The sequence below is a fragment of the Musa acuminata genome, chromosome BXJ1-10, assembly GCF_036884655.1.
Source record: "Musa acuminata AAA Group cultivar baxijiao chromosome BXJ1-10, Cavendish_Baxijiao_AAA, whole genome shotgun sequence".
NCBI lineage: Eukaryota > Viridiplantae > Streptophyta > Magnoliopsida > Zingiberales > Musaceae > Musa > Musa acuminata.
Window position 1 is genome coordinate 24,531,050 of NC_088336.1, and position 19,019 is coordinate 24,550,068.

General features: G+C 37.2%; 2 protein-coding genes across 5 annotated transcripts; one reads left to right on the plus strand and one right to left on the minus strand.

Moving 5' to 3' along the window:
• Window positions 1-488: 488 nt before the first annotated feature.
• LOC135595653 (transcription factor MYB3R-1-like) lies at window positions 489-13,724 on the plus strand. Of its 4 annotated transcripts, XM_065086911.1 has the most exons (13): window positions 489-604; window positions 1,190-1,393; window positions 1,597-1,651; window positions 3,295-3,352; window positions 4,536-4,630; window positions 4,736-4,839; window positions 6,113-6,241; window positions 6,659-8,184; window positions 8,293-8,516; window positions 9,986-10,323; window positions 11,282-11,399; window positions 12,799-13,032; window positions 13,368-13,724. In XM_065086911.1, the coding sequence occupies exons 2-13, from the start codon at window positions 1,287-1,289 to the stop codon at window positions 13,503-13,505; spliced, it is 3,126 nt and encodes a 1,041-aa protein (XP_064942983.1). In that variant the 5' UTR covers window positions 489-604; window positions 1,190-1,286; the 3' UTR covers window positions 13,506-13,724. The 4 variants fall into 4 exon arrangements, with proteins under 4 accessions (XP_064942983.1, XP_064942981.1, XP_064942982.1 ...); XM_065086909.1 differs by having other exon boundaries at window positions 6,659-8,516; XM_065086910.1 differs by lacking the exon at window positions 489-604 and having other exon boundaries at window positions 652-1,393; window positions 6,659-8,516.
• Window positions 13,725-15,056: 1,332 nt separating this feature from the next.
• LOC135595655 (uncharacterized) lies at window positions 15,057-18,790 on the minus strand. The gene is made up of 4 exons (XM_065086915.1): window positions 18,078-18,790; window positions 17,901-17,981; window positions 15,335-15,746; window positions 15,057-15,255 (listed from the first exon to the last, which is right to left on the minus strand). The coding sequence occupies exons 1-4, from the start codon at window positions 18,457-18,459 to the stop codon at window positions 15,252-15,254; spliced, it is 879 nt and encodes a 292-aa protein (XP_064942987.1). The 5' UTR covers window positions 18,460-18,790; the 3' UTR covers window positions 15,057-15,251.
• Window positions 18,791-19,019: the final 229 nt, after the last annotated feature.

Genomic DNA, 19,019 nt, shown 5'->3' on the forward strand with positions numbered 1-19,019 from the left:
TGGGTGTTTTAATTCATGCAATCACATCAAATTATATGACTTCTATTGTAGGATTTCAGTTATCTTAGAATAAGAATTCGCTATTACATCAGTGCACAGAAAACATTGAATCACAGCCGTTCACTTGCCAATCATGAACAGCGGGATCATGCGTCGGACAGGAAGTTCGGAGTTGCACGTCTCCCTCACCATCGTAGGAGTGGGTCCCGCTGGGGCCCTGTCGCCGTGTCCTTTGCCAAAGAAGGTGGGTGAAACGGTAGGGAGGCAATTGTTCGTCGGTAATAACCACGAGCCGGTGGCCAACCGGCCTATTGACCGGCAATATCCGGTAAACAGCCGTTGGGATTCAAAATGGCGAAGCGGAAGAATGTCTACTGCAAACGGACGGTGATGATCTAGTCCCGATATTCGTACTCGGGCTCTGGCCCGTCGGACCGCCCGATGGTGGCTCGAAGTTTAAACGTAGGGTTCGAAGCCGCTCGCATACGCTACAAAGAAGAAAGAAAAGAACCCAAGAACGCTATAAAACAAATCTCTCTCTCTCTCTCTCTCTCTCTCTCTCTCTGGCAATTTGAAAGAGGAAGCTGGTGGACATCTGAATCAGGTGCGTTATAGCTTCATCGAGTCGTCGACTTTTCGATTATAATAGTTTCTTTTCGGAGCGGCCGTTCTTGATAAGGGTTTCGGTTCGGGCACGAGCTCGTTGTGGATTTTGATCGCTTCTTGATGGAGATTGTGGAATCTCGATTTTTGGATGGGAGATCGGGAATCGGTACTTTGTGGTTCGGTGCTTGCGATCGAGAGGTTGACTGTCGGAAGAGGTTAAGGTTGTAGACGATTAGGCTTCTGATAAGGTGTTGTCTCGCTTCCTTGCGAATTTTTGGAACGGGGTTATTGATGGGTGATTTCGAATTCGTTAGCTCAACACACCACTGGCTTGTCAATTTGAAAATATAATCGGGTGTTCGTAATTAAATTGCTAAAATTATTCTTGTCGTCATCTATTGAGTGAACGTTCTTGAAGTTATTACGCTAGATTGGAAATTTACAATTGAATCTGAATACTCAAGATAGTTTTCCCCTGTTTTCTCTGACAAGAACAGTTGGTTTTCATTTGGTTTATTAACGTTCTTTCTCCATTGCTTCTTCAGTCTATGGTTTTTCCTTTTCTTTACGAATCTCTTTTCAGAGTCTTGGGTGCTTGATGATGCTTTGCAAGTTGTTCCTGAATCAGTGCTTATCGATTTGGGATTGGAACATAAGTCTTCGTTCATCAGTCGGTAAAAATGACAAGTGACAATGGAAAAAGTGCTCCGAAAGGCGAAGCTGTTGCTTCCAGGGCTGCTCACGGAGCAAGTGGCGATGAATTTCTGAGGCAACGATCCTTAAATGGGTAGTAACTCTGATGTTCACTGCTTCTTTGATTTCAACTCTTTTTCTTTATGATCATGGCATTTGGAATCTTATGTTTGAATAAGAGTATTTCAATTAGACTCGTTGTTGAAGTTGCATCTGAACGAATCAATGTCGAAAAGTTAGTCTGAATTGAAACATGCGAAAGCAAATCTGATGTATTACTCTATAAATCAACTGTAGGAGGATCACTGGTCCAACACGCCGTTCAACCAAAGGACAGTGGACGGCTGAGGAGGTAATATTCAGATGCAGATAAAATGAGTCAGATATGCTGCTTTTGTTAATTTAAAACGAGTCATCTGTTGAGTGCTATGGGTAATTGAAGAGACATAACCAAATAAATGTTTTTTTTCTCTCAATTTCTGCAGTATATGGAGTCAAGATTTGAAATTTCTGCAGTATAGTTTTCTTTTGGACCCTATGATTTGATCGTTACCGTTTGCTTCACCTTGTCTTCTTTATCAAATATTAGATAATATTGCAAATGTATATGCTCTTTGTTATATTTCCCATTTGTCTTTGCTCTTTATCACACTAGTCAACTGCTCTGTTCACATTTCATTTCACTTAGATTGTGGCAAATCATCCTAACTGCAGATTCTGATGACTGTAAATTGTTTAACCTTATGGTTAGAATTAATTGTAACATGTGCTTTCAATTTTTTATGTTAATTTTATTCATTGATGCCATATATCATTTTCCATTTTCCCCTGCAACCTCTAAATAAGTATCCTGGAACAGTTTATAAGGATAGAAGCTTTGTCACTTGTTTCATGCTAGCATGTATGTTTTCCTTGATTGATAATGTTCCTCTGTTGAACATAGAGACCGATTTTAATTCATAGTTCACGTAGTTACCTTCGCTTCCTCCTCTTTTGCTTATTATTATCAAATTTTAATTCTTACTCAATGTGTGTGTTGATTCACTTTATTAGTATCTGATTATGATTGATGTGCGTTGGGAAGGATTAATAGGTTATGAGGTTATCGAATCGATAAAAAATAAATAAATGATAGAAAAATTATAAAATAAATATAAAACGATTTAATATAGGAGAAAAAAATTCCCACGAATGAACCTGACAAAGATGGGATTCACAACAGGATGAGAATCTCTCCCGGGTTGAATAAAAACTTGGCCAAATCTAACAAAAACAGAGAATAGTAAAAAATCATAATGAGGTTCGTTGACCAAAAGTGAGACCAAAGTTGACCACTCAACTTTGTCTTCTTCCTCTTCTCCGCAGCTGCTGCAATGAGCACAGTGACCGGCCGGCGACGGAGATCGGCGACCGGACGTCGGAGTCGGGGAGGACGAGAAGCTTTGGTCGGATTTGGGTAGAGAGTGTTCTTCTCCCTCACGACTTCACCCTCACCCCTTTGCTGCCCTTCCCCAAAGCTCCATAGGAGCGAGGGACTCTTTCACCCTGTCTCGCTTCTTCTCCTCAAAGCTCCATTTATAGGAGCGAGGGAAGGAGGATGGCGTGCAGCACGCGGCGGCAGGCGATTGCGGGCGACTGCGGCGAGGGCAGCGGCGGCGCGGTGAGCGGCGAGCGGCTGCAGATTGGGGCCCCCGCGGTGAGGAGCGCGGTGAGAAACCCTCGGGTGATGAGGGCGCTGCGTGGACCGGAGACATGCGGGGGCCACAGTGGGGGCCGATGAGGAGTTGCGTCGGTCAACTTCGCTAATTTATTCGCCCAAATGGGACTCGATTTTGAGTCAGTTCTCACAATGTGCTTTTTGATCTCACCAAACATAATTCCTTTTTTTTTCTCTTTTGCAAACATCAGCATCGTATCTGGCTTTAGGCATCTTAACAATAAATATTTTATGTTGGTTATGCTAGTTCTTGTATATAAAACAGTGTATGTGTGCAGGATGCCATATTGTACAGAGCTGTTCAGAGTTTCAAAGGCAAACACTGGAAAAAGATAGGTACGTCATATCAACAGTTATGCTAGAACCGTGTCTTTTCATTTTACCCTTAAGTTTCTTTAGAGTATTAATGTACTACATTCCAGAATGTGAGTCTCAATCGTGCCCCATGGGATTTGTTAGGCACTTAGAGACATGACATTCTTTTTGACTTCCAATAATGTGATACTTCCCTTGGCAAAGTTCAAAGAATCATCATGGATCTCAGGATCAGTGATGGAATATCTGATTTATTAAGAAGGATTGACCAAATAATATTGTCTGACTAACCTTGCAACCAGAAAAAGTAACATGAGAGATTAAAAGAAAACTAAAAAAGGGGAAAAAAGGAAAATTTTATGAAGATCTAGAAAATAATTTAAATGATATATTTTCCTCAAAACTACAAAGTCGGTAAATAATAAAGTATCCTCCCCATATTTCTTGACCTTTTACCTTGATTATGATGATTGATCACATTTATTCTCTTTGAAATTTTCTAGATTTCATTTTAGCTTCTGGCAATTTGTTCCTTAATTGTTAGTTGACTGGGTCATTCGATAACTAAAGGCCTACTGCTAATCTCCTGAACTGCATCTTGAATTTAGAATCCAGTAAGATCACATGCCATCAAAAGGTGCATATATTCCTTTTTAACCAGCACCACAATTGCAGGGGTCTTAAATTTCTGTACTTCCTTTCTTTGTCTATTTTAAAATTATTTGAACTGTTACATCAGCTTACTTTGCTGATGATATTCAGGTAGCAAGAAACTGAAACAAATCTATCATTGTCCATTCATGTGTGTGCTTTTATTAAGATTTGCTGGTTCTCATTCAAGATGTTTAGCTAAATGGTTTCTCTGACTGTTTGAGACCTTAATGGTGGAATGCTTTTTTGCTTTATTGAAACTTTGTTGGAGATAATTCCCATGACATATTCAACTCTTTTTTTTTTTTTCAGTTTGCTGATCTTCTCATTTTTTCCTCATGTGTTGGCCTTTTTCCTTTGTTTCTGATTTTAATGAGATGACAATGTTCTAATGTTTTTCTTCTCTTTTTTCAAAGTAGGTGGACATAATTCTCATGTCATGACATACTCCACTCTTATATTTGTTCAAGTGTTGTTCTCTTCCTTTTTGTGTTAATATTTGTTCATATATTAAAGCAAACATATGTTTTCTTCTGTTTTTCTTGAGTTGCAGCTGAATGTTTTCCAGACCGGACTGACGTTCAATGCCTACATAGGTGGCAAAAGGTTTTAAATCCAGAACTTGTGAAAGGGCCATGGTCAAAAGAGGTGAGCTTATGTTGAAGTTGAATAATTTAATAATAAAAGTTTCTTTTGTCCTTTTCTTTGAATTTTTCTCTGGGGCCTCATTTGATTTATGCAACTCTTCGATAGGAAGATGAAATCATAATCGACATGGTAAAAAAGTTTGGACCAAAAAAGTGGTCAGCCATTGCACAAGCATTACCTGGGCGCATTGGGAAGCAGTGCAGGGAAAGGTAAATCACTAAGAAACATTGCTAAATTGGTTGATAACTTTATTCTTAGCTTGACATCGATTACAAAGTGTACAATTTATCTTCCAGTACAATAAATTACTAAAATAATTTCCAGCTATTGTGAAGCAAATGAAGAAGTGAAATTCATTACATTTACGAGACCAGCACAATATCTAAAGATTTGGAACACGTGGGTTCCTTGACATAAACTAAGAAGCTATACCAGATAACCAAAAATCACAAACCGTATCTTTGGTGTTAAAATTGTTTCTATTAAATTTATACTGAAGAAGGGATTTGCACTAGCTGCAGGCTAACTATTTGTCGGAACAACATACTTTGAGGTTTCATAGAATATAGCAATTTCATTCAGATAATAATTCTTGGTTTTTGGAGAAGTGGTGCTAACTCATTTCTGCAGCTTTCTTTTTTTTGAACAGAGAGCAGTAACAAATAAAACTCCATTTTATTCTGATGTTTAGATAGTCACACAACATGACAAGTGAACCCTTCAGTGATTGTCAAAGGCAGAATCAGCTTCCTGGTGTCCCATCAGCAGTTTTTAGCAAACAAATTGTTGGAAGTGGGTGACATTTGTCCTAGTAAAGACACATACTAATATTGTTCTAGCATAGGACATTTACTGTCAGTTGTTCAAGAGTTCTCTTGCCTCCTTTGTATCTAAATACATCATGTGAAGAATGTGAACATGATTGTTGTTCTAGCATAGGACTTTTAGTATCAGTTGTTCTAGCATGTGAATTGTGATGTTTGTTACTTGGAAGTAATAAGGTAGTTGTTGTCAACAACTTGTACATGCAAAATTTCTTCTAGTAGTTTTGCTGTCATGATTTCATAAAGATTTAGGCATAACATGAGCTTCACATTTGCCAGTCAAATTAATTTGCAGTACACTTCATACTCACAAGAGACCATTTAGCAAACTTTTTTTTACTAGTCTTTGATTTGTGGTACCAGATGGTTTTAGGATTCTAGCTATAATTGGGTAATTAATTCTTTTGGACTATGAATTTAGTGATATTGTGAAATCACTGATAAACATTTCTTTTGTAACACAACTGATTTTGTCATGATGATACTAGAATAATTGCCTAAACTAATGTTGTCATTTGGTTGATGTTATCAATTTTTAAACTTGTGTTATTATTTAGTTGGCCATTTGTACATATTTCTCTTCTGATATCATGTTCTTATGATTTTGTAATTTGTTATTTATGAAAAAGTTTACAACATTTTAGTGAATATATTGTAGGTGGCATAATCATCTTAATCCTGCCATAAATAAGGAGCCATGGACTCAAGAAGAGGAAATAGCACTGATTCATGCTCATCAAATTTATGGAAACAAATGGGCAGAGTTGACAAAATTTTTACCAGGCAGGTGAGAATAGAATGATATAATGGTTTTTTTAAGTGGCACAATGTCTTCACGTGATTCAACTGCCATGATGGTGCTATATGTATCTGAGTTTTTTGTCTGTCTAATGATGCTTGTTGACAATCAAATGGGTACCTTACCTATCTGGTACCCTTTCAACTGTGTTTGTGTCCATTGAGACAGATTCATAGTACCATGTCTTCTTCTTTTAGACATCAGTATACTTTCTTGAAAAATAACATATCAAAAGAATTGTGATGATTCAATATTCAAACTACAGTACTCATATGCTGCTACAAATTACAATATTATTTTGTTGACGGGGATATTATGGATGATTCTGCCTTTATATACTGTTCTATCACTTAATGGCATTTGCCAACATGATTATTTAGATATTATCATGATTTGAAATATCAGGACAGACAATGCAATAAAGAACCACTGGAACAGCTCAGTAAAGAAGAAAATAAATTTGTACCTAGCATCAGGACTTCTTTCAGAGTTTCAAGGCCTTCCTCATGCTAAAAGTCCTGCTCAGGTAGTCAATAGACAAAATGGCAGTGCTAATGGTTTAAAGGACAGGCTAGAGGTTGAGGATTCAACAGAATGCAGCCAAACTTCAACAGCCAATGTTGGTTGCTCTCAGTCTGATGAAAATGAAAAACTGGCCAATGCGGCTTCAGTGGATGATGACATGAATCTAGATGGGGATATTAGTAGAAAAGATATTCAGGATTCTCATTTGTCAATATGCATGAACGACTATTATGCCTATATGGAGGATTTTGCACGTGCTGTTCCCGAAGAACAATCTAAAGTTTCTGCATCTGCAAACTTACTACTAACTGAGGAGGTATCTGAAAAAATTGCTGAGCAAGCAAGCAAGTATGATTTGCCTAATAATTCTACAGTAGAGATTTCCCAGAAATCACCGGGGTTAACGGAAGCATCGGAGTACCATAGTGTCTGTAGAACAAATAACGAAAATGGATCTGTTTCATGTTCAAAATTTTCAGATCTTAAATTTCCAAATTTTGTGTCAGATAATGATTCAGCATATGAGAAACAGAGTGATCTTTTGGTATGTGAAACTGGTTGCTTCAGCAACTATCTTTCTGGGTTAGATGTTCTTCAAGGAGGTATCGAAGAATGTCCTATTGAATTTGATGATTCAAGCTTTGGGAATTTGGATTATTACTCTGGTACAATTTGCCAAAACTCCTTTAGTTCTGAGGCTTGTAAAAGTCTCACTTCATGTCCAAATCCTGTCAGCTCATCAGGTATGCTTGGAATTTCCTATGATGACAATTTGGTGGCCGTACTTCCTCATTCATGTGGTAGTGATGGAAGATTATACAGAAATTCTACTCTTGAAACTAGAGATATTTCTGTTGAAGCTCATGATTCAGATGTCATTATATGTTCATATGATGGCATTGCTTATTCCAGTTGCTCTTCTCTTTGTCCCAGTGATAGCAGTAAATCTAAATTTTTTCTCCCAGAAGATAAGAGACAGGAAATTGGGGCTCCAAAACAAACAAACACAGTGATGATGGTTTCTGCTACTCCAAACACCAATCACAAGGCTATGTCATCAGATGAAAATCTATCTGTGCAGTCTGCAGACTTGTCAGATTCTGGAGCTCTGTTTTATGAACCTCCATGTTTTCCAAGCTTAGAGATTCCATTTATCAGCTGTGACCTCATATCCTCCGGAGATCCTCAGCAGGCATATAGTCCCCTTGGGATTCGTCAACTGATGATGTCCTCTGTGAATTGTTCTAAACCGTATAGTCTGTGGGATTCACCTTCTCATGATGAGTCACCTAATGCTCATTTAAAAGGTGCTGTCAAAAGTTTCATGTATACACCATCAATTTTGAAGAAACGGCAACGTGAAATGTCATCACCTATACCAGAACAGAGAACTGACAAGAAACCTGGTAAAGATATGGCTCGTGTGTCATTATGCTCATCCCCTGTAAATGATGCTGAGAATTCTTTCATGGTTAATGTGAACGATGAAATCATTTTTAATGAAATTCCTCCAGGTTATGCTGAGGGAGGATTTAGTAATCCTTCAGATAAGCAGCATAAGGTACCTGTTCTTGGGGATGAAGACAAAGAAAATCTATGCCAATCGTCTTGTTATGCAACAGCTGGAAATGTTGTTATGGAAGCAAAGACCCCAGCTAACTCATATGGTAAAATGGCATCCTTTACATCAGCTACTAGTGCAGCAAGCAAAGTTGATACTGGTGCTTCAAAATGGAGAGTAAGTTTTCATTCATCAAATATGTTTGTACCTTATAAGGGATAAGGTGTTTCAAAATGGTGCTTCAAAACGGTGTTCATGGAGTTATCAGTCTTAATTAAAGGAATTTAACTAACAACATTCTTGCTTGAAAAAGATATCCTTTAAACAAATTTCTCAGTTTGATGCAAGTACATTCACCAAAAGCTTGCTCAATTTCCAGGTTGTTTCTATCAAGAACTCATAAATCAAAATTAGAAAAGAATATGATCATAATTTTCTAACTTGTTGACATTTGCCAATGGCTGCAAAGAAAAAAAATATTATTCAGATCAGGCAGTGTAAATTTGCTAATTTTTAAAAATTTCTCGTCTTGTGCTGGTCTCTTAAATTCTTTGATCATTGATGTTTTAGCTTTTAACACTTGGCTTATACATTTACTTCTAAAGTGAAAATATCAATCAACATGTGATGTGATTGTTTTAAATATATCTGTTCCAAGCCTCAGTTTCAGTTTGATTTGTCCAATATATTGATCTTCTTGCTAATGCATGTTCTTATTCAATCCCAGTTCTTGATCTGCTGACAGAATTTGTCGCTGTCTCTAATTTTGTCTAGGTCATTCCATCTGAATTGAGAAATCATCCATATCGCACATCCATTTCTTTCATATATATTTTTTATATTCATGGGTATATGACATAATTCCTTATGTACTCTGGTCAACATAATATCTCTTGCTATATTGCAAGAGTCCCTCATTATGAGGTTATAAAATTGTCATGACTTTGACACTTTGTGCTATTTGCCCAATAACTTGAAATAAATTGGGCCTTCTGTTTGACCAGAAATTTTTAAAGCTGAGTTACTGGTAGAAGGTCATCTAGTTCTATATATCAATCCATTTGGATGTTGGGTTATTCCAGAACCAGAATCTTCCATACTGCTTATCCTAGCCAAACTTCAATACAGCACATTTAGTCCAAAATAAATTGTTAAAAGGCAACATGTGGCAAGAATGATTTGACTTTTGGCTTGACACTATGGCATGCTCCTTTATCACCCATAGGTAGCCCTCCCTTACCTAATCCACTAATTTATATATCCTTTTCAATTTTCATAGGTCCACTCTGGTGTGAGTTGTTATGATTTGGGAGCTGTTAGCCCATACCATTAGAGGAAATGGACGTTAATTATGTGCATTAAAATGCTTAAGCTCAAGCTACCATATGTGGCCCATTTATCTAGTCCTATATATTTATCCAACCTAATACCAAATTTCAGTGTCGTTCTGGTGGGGCATCATAGAAAGTCTTAACCATGACTGTGCATCAATCAATAATATTGCTTTGTTGTGTTAGAGATATAGTTGAAACAGAAATAGTCAGTCTTTTGAAGTGCTAAATGCTAATTGTGCCATTTTAATTTTTTATCGTTTAACTAAATGCTGATAAGAAAATCATTCTTCTTTTGTGGTTATTGTCCCGCAGCCACCTCGGATTCTCGTCGAATGCAATGCTAATAACAAAGTATTCTTTTCTCCACGTGGCACCAGATATCCTACGAATGGGTCATTAAACGTTGGTGCTAAAGCTTTGAAAGTTCACACTCTCAGGAGCTCAGAGAATGCATCAAATTTTGGTCAATTAGATGATTGTGCTGAATCTCTTTTTGATGTCTCTGCCTTCTTTTCTCCTAGAGTCAGTGAAAATAAGGACTCACATTGTGTCTCTATTATATCAGTACAATCTGATCCATCAACACATCCTTCTTTTGCGGTTGAAAAATGCAGTTCAACAGTTGATGATGACATTAGACACTTAAACATGTAAGAAAGTAGATCAAGAGATGATTGTGTTTTGGCTCAGTCATTTAAATTTAATTTCAGTTTTTGGTATGATGGATTTCATAATTAGAGATATATTTTGTTGGCTCTTTACTGCATACATTCTTCATTGTGTTCTTTTCTTACTGTAGTGAACTTTGAAATTTTAATTGGGTTTTTTTTATGTTGCTTGAATTCTAGGATTGAGGATTGCTAATGATTAATCTTCTTTTATTGGGCCCACTATTATCATAGATGAGGATCACCCAAGTGACATTGGATGGCTGGATGTTGGATGGTTTTCCCTACATGCATGCATAGGTGTAGCATCCTTCTGTAGGAATAGCCTCACATGATGTGAATGCTTCTAATGAATTATAATTTTATTTGGACAACAGTCGATTCTATTTTATAATTCCATATGCAGCTATTTTTCTGTGGGATTCTCCTGTTTACACATTCTATTGCTTTTCTCTACCTAGTTGAACCATATCTTGACTTGGCAAAATGGAATTAGCATGTATAAAGTGGCCCTGGATCATATTACACTTCCCATTTGAAATGAAGAGCTAGAACCCAACCTTTTTTATATAGCCTTGTGTTCTAGAACATCCAATTTTGATGCTTTATCCGCATATTTTTTCCAAAATAATTATTTTGTTATTCACTTCTCAATCTTTTGGAAAGTCAAAAAGATGAATGGAAACTCTTATGTAATGAACAAATTTGATATTTTTCCCTTAATCTCAACTTTTATGTTTATACTAAAACTTCTATGTTGGACCAGTTCTTTCAGAAAGAAACCAACAAGATAGAACTTTGATTAAAATGAGTAATTTGGTAAATAAACATCATGATGCAATTCTTGTCCTCAATTTATTCTGCTTTTGTTGTGGAGAACTGAGAACGATTTATTCTTTATCTTGTGTTCTCTCTAACGCTAATATCTTTCTCCTAACAGTTTTGTTGATACCCCTGGTGTTAAAAGGGGAATTGAATCTCCTTCGGCATGGAAGTCACCCTGGTTTGTGAACTCTCTCCTTCCAGTACATGGAATTGGCACTGATACAGCATTTGAGGTTAGACAAAATCATCTTTTTGATAATTATGTATCTACTTTTGTTTTGTTTTTCTTCATACATTCGCATATTCATTTTCCCATGGTACAGTATTTATGCAGGCTTATTTGGATTAACATATGGAGAGTTGATATATATATATTTTTAGTTGGATCAAGCATAAGAAATTTCATATTGTGCATTAGGTAAATTGGTCTCTGTTACCAAGAAAGATATGTTGAACAAAAGTCTTGTTAACAATATGACATTTGCAAACAACTTACACATGAAACTAATTTCAAAATACAAAATGATTTTACAGGCTTTTTAGTGCCAATTTATAAGCTAAAGGTAGATATTCTAAGCTGCCATAATTATAGAGGAATTAAGTTAATGTCACATTATGAAGCATTGTGGAAGGGAGATTGAAAGAAGAATAAGATTCAAAATGAGTATTTCAGAGGATCAATTTGGTTTTGTGCCCATAAGATTAAACATAGATAACAAAGAATATAAAGAGAGAAGAAGACGGAACACATGAAATGTGCTTCTAGTAAAGAATGCGGATGTAGTTGACGTAGACAAGAAGTTTTGTAAATAAAAGGTTTAGGTGTTATGGATCTATTATTTGGTAGAAAAAAGGATTGATGAATATATCATGCATAAAGAAAAAAAATAAGATAATTTAGGTGGAGAGGGGCATTGAGCTTTTCTATGATCATTGTGTCTCCTTGGATAAAAAAACTATAAAACAGTTGTAAGGTGAACTTTGCTTTATCAATTGAAGTGTTGGCAGTTAGAAGTAATAGGCACAAAACTTTAATTAGGATGGACTTGTGGTAGATATGTGCAATTACTATAAGTAATATACTCTGAGAACAATTAGGTGGTGCAATTACTATAAGTAATATACTCTGAGAACAATTAAGTGGTGCCCTGATAGAGAATAAAATGATATAATGTCATTAAAAATTGTACGAACTTGTTCAAAAGAGACTTAAATATTCCACGGATGATTAAGAATAATGGTGTGAGGAGAGATAGAAGGAGACTTAAAAAGAATTTACTGGAAACATTAAGATGAAATTTATGCACTCTTGATTTAACTAGAGATGTTGCATTATATAGTGCTCAATAGCAGAAAAAAATATCTATATAGCTGACCCAAATAGATAGGCCGTTGTAGCTTGTCGTTGTCAGATTGCTCTTGCAAAAGAAAACTTGAGGACTGATAAGTGGGGCAAAAGAAAACTTTATGGAGGCATCATCACATGTCCAGAATGAAATGTCTTTCATGTTTAGATAACAGCCATAGGCAGCCTTCTTAATTGATCAACTTCTAATTTTCTATTATGTGGTCGAGTCTAACTTACATTGTTTAATGCTATGTAGAACAAATTTCTCATTCCTAATTTTACAGGACATGGGATATTTAATGAGCCCTGGCGATCAAAATTATGATGCCATTGGGCTGATGAGGCAGTTAAGTGAGCACACTGCTGCTGCAGTTGCAGAGGCCCAAGAGGTACTGATAAGTGGAAGCCCCGTCAGAGCATGCAATGAACCACAATCTGACAACAAGAAATTCTCAGATGAAAATGCTGATCCTGCTGACAAAGAGCTGGGAAATTATCATATGCCATCAAAAATCATGGTACTTGTCTTTTTTGTCCTCAAAAAAGGGCTTTTAATATGGATCTGTGTTATTTGTTTGTAGACACATACCTGAAAAGCATTTGGCCAAAGTAGACTTCCAATATGCACTTTTGGACATGCAAAATGAAACACGACATTCTTCATGATTCTGAACTTTTAATATCATTCACTTGGTTTGACATTACATACTTCACGGAGAAAAATTCTGTATTTATTACTCAGTTTCTAAATTCAACTAAAATTATATATCTGGAAGCATATTTCATGAAATTATCTACAATTTTCTGCATTGATTATACCCTGCAGTTTCATCACTTTTATCATCCTGTACAGACGGAGGCTCGAGTTCTTGATTTTAGTGGATGTGGCACACCTGTCAACAAGAGATCAGAAAATGTGAAAGCAGGTAACACAGAGACATCCATAAGCTTGTCAAGCCAGTCCTCGTATCTTATGAAGGTTTGCAGATAGAAACTACCAGGCATCACAGTAAAAAAGTTTGCATCTTTGCCATCTTAATATGTAAATGCCCCTCGCTGTGATTGCTTTCCTGATTTATTTTATCTCAGTTTCTTCTTTTAGGTATATTCATTTTTATGGATTGTCAATTTTAATTGCAACCGAAGAATGTCAGTGAATATAAATCCAATACAATCAGTCCATCGAGTCATGTCATTTTGAATTGCGTAAGTTTGTATGTATTTGTTCCTCTCCTGTCAGCTAATTCATATATTCATCAAAAGTAGTGGGAACTTTTTTTGTGTTTGTATAGGGGGGAGGCAGCAGAGTTAGGTATGAGTCTTCATGATTCATGTGAATGGCTGATTCTGATTGTTCTTCTTCTGATGCTTGTAAATACAGCAAGCTTTGACCAAAGAAATCTGGAAGCTTTGCCGATAGATAGATAGATGTCTGCGGTATGTAGCTTCACTATTATATCCCAGATGGAAGTATACATTTTGATGCTCATTCTGCATTGAATACTTTGGAATTCATATACACTCAGTTTCTCTTTTTCCGGTGAATATCTCGGTTTCATAGTTCTGCTCTCTCTCTCTCTCTCTCTCTCTCTCTATTACTTTACCAAATTGTTTGTTAATGCCTTGAAAGAAGCCTTCCTTGTAGCTAAGCTGCGTTGTAGGATAAGTACACTTTATTTCATTGAGAGCAAGATTTCATTTGCACTCTTCAAGAAGAGTGCACCGTACATGGGTACTTATTCTAACTGAATGCCGATTTATCCTCTCAATGTTCTATTATTAATGCGGGGCGGGGGGTTAAAAACGAACTGTAAATAACGAACACGAGAAACGCTTTTGTGGTCTGTCTTGGGATGTATGTCTAATACACAATGCTGACAGACCCATAAAAACATAGACAAATCACAAATATGGGTTGGTTAAAGCCAAAAAGGCTTGAAACTATCCGAGGCCTGAAACTTAAACCTGCAGAGCAACCAGCGTGGATGCCTGAAAACGAGGATGCAATTAGATAATACAGTCAGTTAGATGTTGATGAACACTGCCGTGGGAAATAGAACACTTCAATATCACAAGGATGCAGTTAGGATGGCAGATATAACAACACTTAAATTATCACAAGGATGCAATTATACTGGTCAGGAGTTGCCATCTTCTCTGGACCTAATTTCCTCTCATTATACTGGTCATATTACTCTAACACAAGTGTCATCCTCAAAAACTACACATAAAGCACATTGCAATCTCCCAAAGAAGAATAAGCTTTTGCAAAATCGTAAGAAAATTTTGAGAGACCACTTGCCTCTTGAATAAAACCACACAAGCACAAGGATCAACTTATGCACAAGACAAGTTGGCCTGCCAAACAAGGATGTTTGATGCAGCAAGGGGCATAACTTAAAAGCTTCAACCGGATTTCAAAGAATAAGAATTACTTTTGGATAACATAAATGTTCTACTACAACCATTCGGATACCTTGAACTGAGAATGAATGAATGATCCATCTACAATATCTGAATTTGCAAAGGAAATTAGAGAAAGTGAGAGAAAAAGTACGCGAGTCTTTGCTTAAACATGATGTCTATTTGTTGTGTACTGAAAACAGAAGTTAAGGAAAGAAAATTACAGAAAGACTCACAAGCTTCATGCATACAAAATTTAACTTCCAAACCTGATCATTTATTTACATCGCAAACAATGTAATTCCAAATTCCACCATTAAGCGCCAAAGCGAGTCTACCTGAAAATCAGTAATGTGTACATCTCTTGAGAACGTATAGTTAGAGAGGAGGTTTCGCTACTTCATGAATCAAATTCACCTTCTTTGTTGATCAGCATCTGCTAAAGCTGGATGACCCTCCTCTATATAGTCATCAGGGCCATCTTCTTCGTCGGAGGAAAGGAGGGACGAACCCATCCAAGCCTTGAAGCCTTCATTAAGTCGCCTCTCTATCTCAGGAGACACTTCTGTTGCCGGTTCCAACATCTCCAGCCCAAGGTTGTGGCCGGCATAGTCACCCTCATCAAGGATGACAGCTGCTTTTCTTCTTAAGAAGAAGGCAGTGCCACCATACAAGATGACCAAACCCCATGAAGCAATCTCATAAGACCAAAAGAGTGGAATAAAGCAGCTATTACCCATCGTCAGTAGGCTTGATCCGAGAAACAGCGCCATAAAACCAAATATTAGAGCAAACACAACATTAAGAATGGACAGACAGCGAACTCCACCTGCAAAAATGCATTAAACAATAAGGCAATCTACACACAAAGAAAAACCCTGAAAGAAAAGGGGGAAGAGCCAACGCAATGAAGTCTCATGCTATTAAATGATGAACTGCCAATTGTCAAAACCACTAATCATGCTTTACGATTACTAGCTACAATGGTAGACAAAGATATGACATGCAGTGGTTTTCCTTTGTTACCAGATTTCTGGATTAAAAAAAAGCAATTGATTCAAGTTGCAAAATTACTTTCAACATGCTCAGGTTTTGCCCATTCATTTAAGATCAAAATTTGATTTGTGACAAGCTTGAATCAACTTAACAAATAAAAGTGGAATACAATGACACAAATAAAAGGAATTACATTGATATACATACATGCATATACTGAACATAGACTCGTATAGTTTCTTTTTATTCATATGATCCCTAAACATCATGCGCTTGACTAATGTTTTCATGCGTGCTTGTAATAAGCTTCTACTAAATTTAAGATTGAGCAGGACCTCAAGATTGGTTTGATCTGCAACAATCAATCTAATAAAAGTAGGGTCACATACTTGGCACCACCTCCAGCAATGATTTAATCAGGACTTTTCTTGGAACGGCAAAAAAGAACAACAAGATTTCTGGATATATGGCTGTATTTAGAGGTAACAAATCTTATATTTATAGATAGTTCAAAGTGCTTCAGTTTGTTCACCTACAAGACATCACATGTATATAACACTTTTTAACAGCAAATATCCCACAAGTTATATTGTTTCATATTAGGAAGATTTTGTCATTAGAAGCATTAACTACAAAAGTCCAGAGAAAGATCAATAAAATTCGATTGACTAAGAGAAGCTATAATTCCTTATAAAAGGAAGAATCCCTTTTTTTTTATTTCAATTGAGTTTACTAATTGATTTTAATAGCTTGGAGGTCCTAAAATCTTGTCATAGCAAACTAGCTTTCTAAAAGAGTCTGTTCCGTTGGCCTATTTGATTTTATTAGAGAAATCCTAAAAGCACTCATATTCCTTTCAGAAAATCCAGTGGGGTTATCAAAAAGTTCTAGTCAACCAATACTCTAAAAGTTTCCTGTTCGAATAGTTGTTAAAGAGAACCAGATTGCTCCCAATATAACCTCACTAAAAGATGAGGCACCCCACTACTAAAGTGTTAGTAGAACAATGTACATGATTTCAGTGAAATAAAATGGTCTCTCTTGAATTTGTTGAGTTTTACCCTGGTTCTCTTTCTTTTCTTCATTCTGTCATCTATTATGCTCTTCCTTTATCCTCTTTATTTCTCTGCCGCTGTAGAAGTTAAGAAACAGATTAATCTCTTACATTAGTTTAAGCCGATCTGCATTGAAATGACACTTGTAGCTAACTTTTCCTGAATTGCCAGATAACAAATTTGTACCAGAAACTATCACATATGTCACGTACAAATCAGGAAGCAATCTTTTCACATGTATACTCATCATTTTTCTTCAAGCAAATATTTATCCATGAGTAAGATAATGCAGAAGGTCTTAACATGTTTTTAGTCTATAGCTAGTTCCTACGATCTAGATTTTTCCCTCCAGAATCTTTAAACGCAGTCCATACTCCCAGTACAGGCAAAAAATATACTTAGAACTACCAATTTATCCTCTGTATTGTCACATTAGAGCTTGTGGTGTGGATTCTGTACACAACATGAGGTGCATAACCCACATTACCCTTTTCCTTCCAATGACAAGCATGAGCAAGGTAAAAAGCACATTCACTGGAGACATAATAAAGGTTCTCAAAGCCTTGCAGCCCCATGCCATAGAACTTAATAGAACTAGGAGAAGATACGACATCATTCTTCTTTAAGTCAATTTATTCCACAAAAAATGTTACTACAAGTTCCTGTTTAAGGTACATATCTATCAAGATAATTAATTTGATGTGAAAAACAAGGTTGCATGACTCTTCCCCAACCATCTACACTATGCCTGGTCACTTTTCTTTCTAACATACAATCTTAAATCTTCTGTACTCTACATTGTTCACCTTAATAATGAAAGAACAGCACACAGGAAAAACCAAACTAAACTTCAATCACCACTTCAAACCGGCAAAAGCCTAGCAAATGTACAGGTATCTGAATCTTGTAAGTGAGAAGAGGAATGAACTTACCCCTTTTAGAAGCGCAGAAGTTATTCTCAACAACCTTGAGGCATGGATGTCTTCTCGGAGCAGCATAAGCCACGGCCATTCCTACATCACAACAACTAAGACTTGTTGAAGGCCAAAACTAGGGTAGACAAAGGACTAATACCCTATGCACCACTACTTTCCCTTATCCAGTCAAACCTGCGACGAGGTAAGCAACGGAGACCACGAAGACGACTGCGGAAGGCACGAACACCACCATCCAGTAGTAGTCCACCGCCTCCTGGTCCGTCAGATAGAACGCCCCGCGGTACCGATGCAGCTCCGACTCCTGGCTCACGTTCAGCTGCAAAGCCTGGAGGACCTTCCAATCGCGGCAGAACGGGCGCTGGCTCGCCTCCCTGGGGAACACGATGCTGAGGTTCACGACAACCGCGACGAGGACGGCGAAGCCGACGGCAGCCGCGGCGGACGTGACGAGGGGCCTCTGCAGGCGGCCCCACGCCCGCTCCTCCTCCCGGAGCCTCTCGTACACGCGCTTCGGCATGAACGCCTGGCGAAGGGCGTCGCCAAGGATCGCCATCGAGAAGAACGAGGCTTCGCTTTCTTCGACTCAGATCAAGATCCTTCGGACATCGATTCGACAGAATCGCTAACCCTAATCCTCACCTCGACCCCAACAACTCTAGAAAGGTTCGATCGATCGGAAGACTGACGCGATGAGGAGAATTAGGGAATCGAATCTTGAGAAGAGAAGAGAAGATGAGACGAATTCAGGTGGGAGGTATACCAAACAAACCCTAATTTTAGGGGCACGCAAAGGGAAGGGAGGATCGATAAATCCGGTGCGGTGCGGTGCGGAAAGAGAAGAGTGACAAAACACACTTTTTAGTTTTCGGTTTGCTTTTCGCAATATTAACCCCTCAAATTAGTCGTTTCATCGGACCTCAAATTAATCCTTTTGTAGACGAATACAAAAGTTATTGTTGAAATAGAAAAATATTATATTGTATGACTTCCCATTCGGTTTACCGTTTAGTTTCGATGTGTGTTCAATAATAATGTTGGAGTTATAAATTTTTACTATACTTAATAATAACGTATTGTAAATATGGAAAATATGTTGTTACATTAAAGAAAAAA